This window comes from Carassius gibelio, chromosome B13 (assembly GCF_023724105.1).
Source record: "Carassius gibelio isolate Cgi1373 ecotype wild population from Czech Republic chromosome B13, carGib1.2-hapl.c, whole genome shotgun sequence".
Classification (NCBI taxonomy): domain Eukaryota; kingdom Metazoa; phylum Chordata; class Actinopteri; order Cypriniformes; family Cyprinidae; genus Carassius; species Carassius gibelio.
Genome location: NC_068408.1, coordinates 14,580,877 through 14,586,876, shown reverse-complemented (window position 1 = coordinate 14,586,876; position 6,000 = coordinate 14,580,877). Strand labels below are relative to the sequence as shown.

At 43.5% G+C, this 6,000-nt stretch overlaps 1 protein-coding gene across 5 annotated transcripts in view; it reads right to left on the bottom strand.

Moving 5' to 3' along the window:
* Positions 1–2,087: 2,087 nt before the first annotated feature.
* Positions 2,088–6,000, bottom strand: part of LOC127970312 (histone acetyltransferase KAT6B) — a 31,997-nt gene continuing 28,084 nt past the window's right edge. For 4 of the 5 annotated variants that reach the window (XM_052572811.1, XM_052572812.1, XM_052572813.1 and 1 more), the window contains exon 17: positions 2,088–5,946. In XM_052572811.1, coding sequence (XP_052428771.1) covers positions 3,332–5,946 — 2,615 coding nt within the window. In that variant the 3' untranslated portion in view covers positions 2,088–3,331. The remainder of the gene's footprint in view (positions 5,947–6,000) is intronic. The other variant, XM_052572816.1, reaches the window with a different exon arrangement.

Here is a 6,000-nt window from a genome sequence, read left to right as displayed (position 1 = left end):
TACTTGGTACAAACGGACCACCCCAGGCTGTTAATATTGGAGGCAACACCACACCATTAGGGGGACAAATGTACTATTTTTTTTCATGTTTACACATACAATCACTGATACGCTAAGTGGTGTATTTTGTAAAGCCAATCTTGTGTCTGAAGAGAGGGATTGATTGTTCAGACTGCAGGGAATACAGGCCTAATCCCCATATTTCCACAGGCCCTAACTTTAGTAAGCAAAGTTTCAACACACGAGCATGGAGAATGTATTTCCAACCATCTACTGAAAATTGACATCTGTTTTGACAGAGCATTTCAACTGTCGTAGTGTAATCATGCACTCTTGCAAATTTTAAGCCACCGACACCAGAAGCCTTGTGAAAATAATTAGTTAAGTGTTTGCTTTCAGGCTGAACTAATAGAGCCTGCAGATCAGAAAGCTTTGACAGCTTTTACAGGTCCCTTATTAGCTGCCTTAAACCATAATATGCCAACATACAATTACAAAACAAATGTTACAGAGTTTCTTTTTAGTTCCTCTGTAAGGCATAATAATACTCACATGTTCAGCAATGGGACTAAAAAGGAAGATGGCATTTAAAAAACATGTACACTATTGCACATTCATTTAGAAAGGGACTGTACATAAGCACTTCAACTGCAGGAATTACAAGGAGAATATATGCAATCATACACTATTGTTCAAAAGTTTGGGACCAGTAAGATTTCTTTATTTTTTTTTAACCTAAGTTTTTTGTGCGAGTCCAGGCTGTATTTATTTGATCAAAAATACTGTTTTTTTTTTTTGTTTGTTTTTTTGAGAAATATTTTTCCAATTTAAAATAACAGCATTTATTCAAAATTGAATTTGAATTCAAGGATGTTTCAAAAGTATAAAAAGTGATAGTAAAGACATAGTAAAGAAATTGTTGCAAAATATTTACATTTTAAATTAATGCTGTTCTTTACATTTATAAAAGAACCAAGAAAAAAAAGTATCTGTAAAAAAAAAAAAAAAAAAAAAAAATTAAATACTGAAACAGCATATCAGTTTCCAACACCGATAATAAATCAGCATATTAGATTGATTTCTGGAGGATCATGTGACACTGAAGACTGGAGTAATGACTGCTGAAAATTCAAGTTTTAAAGTCTATTAAATCAGAAAACCAATATTAGAAAATTAAATACAGCCTTGATAAGCAGAAGAGACTCCGTAAAAAAACAAAAAACATTACAAATCTTACTGATCCTAAACTTTTGAACGGTAGTCTATATACTGTATATCTGTTCCAGGTCTAAATTAGTGAAAAAGTAATGCAACTAGCAACACAACTAAGTCAAATAGATTAACATGTAAAAGGGCTAAAAGTGAGGTTAAAGTATTTCGTTGGATGGAAGACAAACCTAGATTGCCATCAACTTCAGAAACAAAAGAACGAAACGTTCTCAGCACGGCGAAGGGGAAATGTAATAATGTGGCTAATGCTACCTAGGCTTGAACACTGATTACTATGGAGTGGAGGCAAAAGACTTAGCGACTTTAAACCTCTCGGAGTTTCTCTATCCTGGAGCTCAATTTATTGACCATGCACTCAGCGAAGCAGAAAGTAAGTAAAGAGAGAGACAGGGCATGTTAAATCTCTTTAGATAAGAGGGAAGTAACAGGCACTCAAGGACTCAATCAAGTGAGCCCTGTAGAATTCAAATGAGACGCCCAAAAAGCAGAACTAATGGAGGCAGGTGTTCCTGATGCAGCTTCTCCCAGGACAGAACACCGCTCTCTTACAGGATTATTAGCGCTGACCTATGAAGTGACTGAGATGCATTCTTATGTGTTTACATTTAATATTAATATTTCATATTTGAGGTCAGGTTCATTTTTGCTGTTGCATTCGATGCATGTTAGTGTTGCAGCTACATTTATCCATCCTCTACAGGCAAAAGCATCCGTTTGTTGTCTTCAGTAGTCCCTGCACGCTACAAGATCGTTTCCAACCATAACGTGTTTGAAAATCTGTTTGCTGTAAAAGATCCATTCAAGAAAGAAAGTACAAGTCTGGATAAGCATGAGATGAAAACAGAGTCCGTACACACTTTTAAGTCTGTCAGTGGCTCATCATAATTTATTTTCTGCTAAAATGTACAGCATTTAAGTGACCGACTAAAAAGATAACTCATAAATCGTTAGGACTGTTGCTCTTAATTAGTACAGTCAGGATATCCCTCTTACGTCAAACTGCCATTCTGTACAGGTACAAAGGCTACAAAATAAGCTATACAAACAGACACAGATACAATTTACCTTTTTACATGCCATCTGTTTTTGTCTATCAACAAGGCTACTGCTCTACATTTCAGTAAAATATAAATCAGATGTTTTATAAAGATAAAAAAAATCTACAGATGGAATGAAAATGTAAGTTTAAAGGCATTTCATAAAAGACCGACTTTGGAGTAAATTGACACTCATAATAAATTTGCAACTCTGCCCCATTTGAAATGGTTTCCCCTTCCCCTTTGATTTAGATTTCTACATGTACAAATACTGACATTGACTGTTCTTCGCTATTGTGACAGAAATTGCTTTAAATTGTATAAAACAGAAAGCTGCCTCAGGTAAAGAAACTTGTTATAAAGTAACAAATTATACACAATTAGCAATAGAACCTTCCAAGCCGAACGTGATGACGTTTTTAAATCTTTACAGTATTAGAATCAACAAAAATAGAGTTTAATTTTTCCTTCCGTATGAGGGAAACCTAACCAAGGCCATACATTTAATATAAAATTGCTTGCTATTAAGCACAACACTGTACAGTACTACTTTGATGCACTGTCACTAACAAAGATGTTATAGCATGCTAAGTATAACCTTACATTTAAAAAAATATAAAAGTAGATTTACAATAATTTAAATAATATGAAGGCATGAGTACAGACTTACATATATAACCTTGCGATTGCTAAAGGTACATTGAAAAGGCTCTTTTGTCCAAAAAACATACAATGCAGGCACATTTAAAGGTTTCATAATGCAGGTTCCAACTTAAAGAAAATGTAACCTCCGTTCAACTGCAATGCAGTTCGGGGGAGATTTACGCTTACACAAATGTTACATTTTAAATCTTATGCTGTAAGGCTTCCCATTAACAGGGGAGAAAAGCTAAAATTTAGGCAATAAAACAAAACTTTTTTTTTTTTGCATTCTTACCAAGTGCTGGTTCTTTCAGAAAGATCCATAAAAGCGAACATTAACCATGAAAATCAGAACAAACTAAATACCTCAAGTCAACTAGCTGACTTTGCAACATCATCACCCTTCACTTTCAGGTCGCTGATTATCGTCTCATATAAGGCCCGTTTAAGGGTTGTTTGGACATGCCAGTGTTCACATAACCATGATGACCTGCTGGGCTGTACATCATATTGCCATGGGGAGGGGCCTGCATGGGCTGCTGTGGGTAAGGCTGAGTACCCATCATGCCCATCTGCATAGAGTACTGGGGAGATTGATTCATATAGGTAGGATTGCCATGGTAGCCCCCGTTCATCATGGGCTGCGTCACTCTGTAAGTGTTCATCGCCATATTGACGTTCACGTTCATTGAGTTGACATTGTAAGCCGGAGCGGGCATGAGGTTTACCCCCATGTTCATCCGCGGCGGCATAGCCAGCGTCCGCCCGGGAGCCTGCATGGCTACAGTCTGAGGACCCCTACCGTACATCTGCTGCTGGTGGTGGGGCGGCAGAGGGGCCGATTTGGAGCGGATTGACACGGGGTGGTGGTGGTGATGATTCTTGGGGGCCATTTGCATCTGCAGTCTCTGAGACTGGGCCAGGTTCATGTTGGGTGTAGCCATGTTGCGCTGCAACATCATGGGCGGTGGAGTCATGTTGGGCGGAGGAGTCACTGTAGCCTGCGACTGAGGGCCTCCGCCAGGTTGCGACAGCGACACCAGCGTGGGATTGTGAGGGCCGAGCTGCGTGGACAATGAGCCGTTGTTGTTTGCATAGGATGAGATTGAGTGCGAGGCAGAATGGCTGAAGGGCAAGGAGGTGTCCATGATGGTATTGGTGAGCTGTTGTAGCTTATGCAGGCTGAACGTCGCCGAGTGCTGACCGTAGTGTCCACCTCCATACTCTCCCTGGCCCATGCGGTCATACAGGCCCAGGTTGCTCGAGGGGTTGTTGGACTCGGGGATGTCGGGCAGCTGCATGGGTGGAGGGAAGCTGGCCGGCATGGAGCAGTGCGATAGAGGCTGCTGGTACTGGTGTTGTGGGTGTTGGTGATGTTGATGGTGCGGATGGTGTTGGTGATGGCTGTGGTGGTGACTGTGGCTATGCCCGTGGCCGTGTCCGTGCGGATGGCTGGGCTGCCTCTCCGGCACACAGCCTTGTGGAGACTTCACACTGCATCCCTGAGGGGAGCTCATGCTGGTTTGCTGGAGCATGCTGCAAGCGCCAGTATTGTTCGCCACAGGACCGGCCATCTGCTGGGACACAGCACAGCTGCTCTGACTGTGGCTGCCACCGGAGGAGAGGTTGCCATAGGAACAGCTGCTCTGGGAGGAGGCGCCCGCTCCTGCTCCCGTGCCACAAATGCTGTTACCCAGCGTGGAGTCGTAACTGCTGGGATTCTCGTAATTCTCTGTGGTGCTCTCAATGCTACCTAGGTCACTGAAGCCACTGTCCACCACCTGCTGAGAGTGGTCTGACACCGAGGGCACATCCATTATTGGACTAGTCTCCATGTTGTTATGTAGTGAGTGCACCGAGACGGTGCCCTGATCGGGGCTGATCTGCGTGTAGCCAGTTTCTAAAATGGACACCGCTGGACTGTTGACTGATCGTACAGATTGGCTCGGGTGAGAATGGACAGAAGACAGAGGACTGCTGTGATCAGACTGCTGGCAGTCGTCCACGGGAGTCATCTGAGGGCTCTGCTCAACATGAACATACCGCTGTAGGCTGTGGCACGCCTCCTGAGTCTCCACGCAATCTTGAAAGTGCCTCTCCTGCTCAGACTCTTGAGTCAGAGACTGCACTGCTTGGGCCGTCTCCATATCAAGCTCAGGGCAAATGTTATGGTCCTCTTTTATTGCCGGGGTCAGTGGGCCCATATGCTTTTCTTCAGGCCTCTGACTGTTATCCTCTTCCTCGGTTTCAGAGTCTGGAGGGTGATCGGAGTCCACAGTGTCACCCTGTTGCATGCCCAAGCTCACGAGAGTACTTTCAAACGCAAGCTCCTCTGAGCAATGAGGTGGTGGGTCCACAGGGCTAGGCTGCACTTCAGGATTTTTATTGTCATTACTAGGAGTTGGAACTGGCTCTGGGTCTTCTGTAAGGTCTCTTTCTGGTAGTGGCACAGGGTCGTCTATTCTCTGCTCATGGCTGTCATCTTCATCGTCCGCATCATGATCATCCACATGAGATGGTTCTGGCTCTTCTTCCTCATCCTCTTCGTCTCGTTCACCTGAGCCCTTACAAACCCTGCCTTCTGCTTCACCCTCTGGCTTCATGTCTTTGACATCCTCTGTATTTTGAGTTGACTCTTCAGCATCATCTATTGGACCTGATTTTGTCTCACTGGTCTCATCAGCACAGGGTGAATTTTCTACTGTGTCAGATTTGTCTGTCGGCTCATTCTCATTTGCTTTGTGAGACTCAGGCGGCTCAGGACTGTGGGGCTCTGAATCGCAGGGGTCCAGTTCGGGGACTTCTGGTCTGGGCTCTCTAATGGACTCACACGGTCCTGAGGACGAGGCAGGGCTGGCATCCGGTTCCTCTTCCTGCTCCTGCTCCATTGTGACCATTGGCGTCTCAGGAGGCGTGTAGAGGTTGAGCTTAAAGCCCATTTTGCGCTCCTTTAGTCTCCATTTGGGGGGGCCTCGTTTGACACCTTTGGGCCAGCCTTTCTTCCGTTTTAGCGGTCGAGGATTGTCCTTTTTCACTGCTTCAGAAACACACAAAAAAAAGTTCCATGTAATTCATCTTTAAAACATGCAAC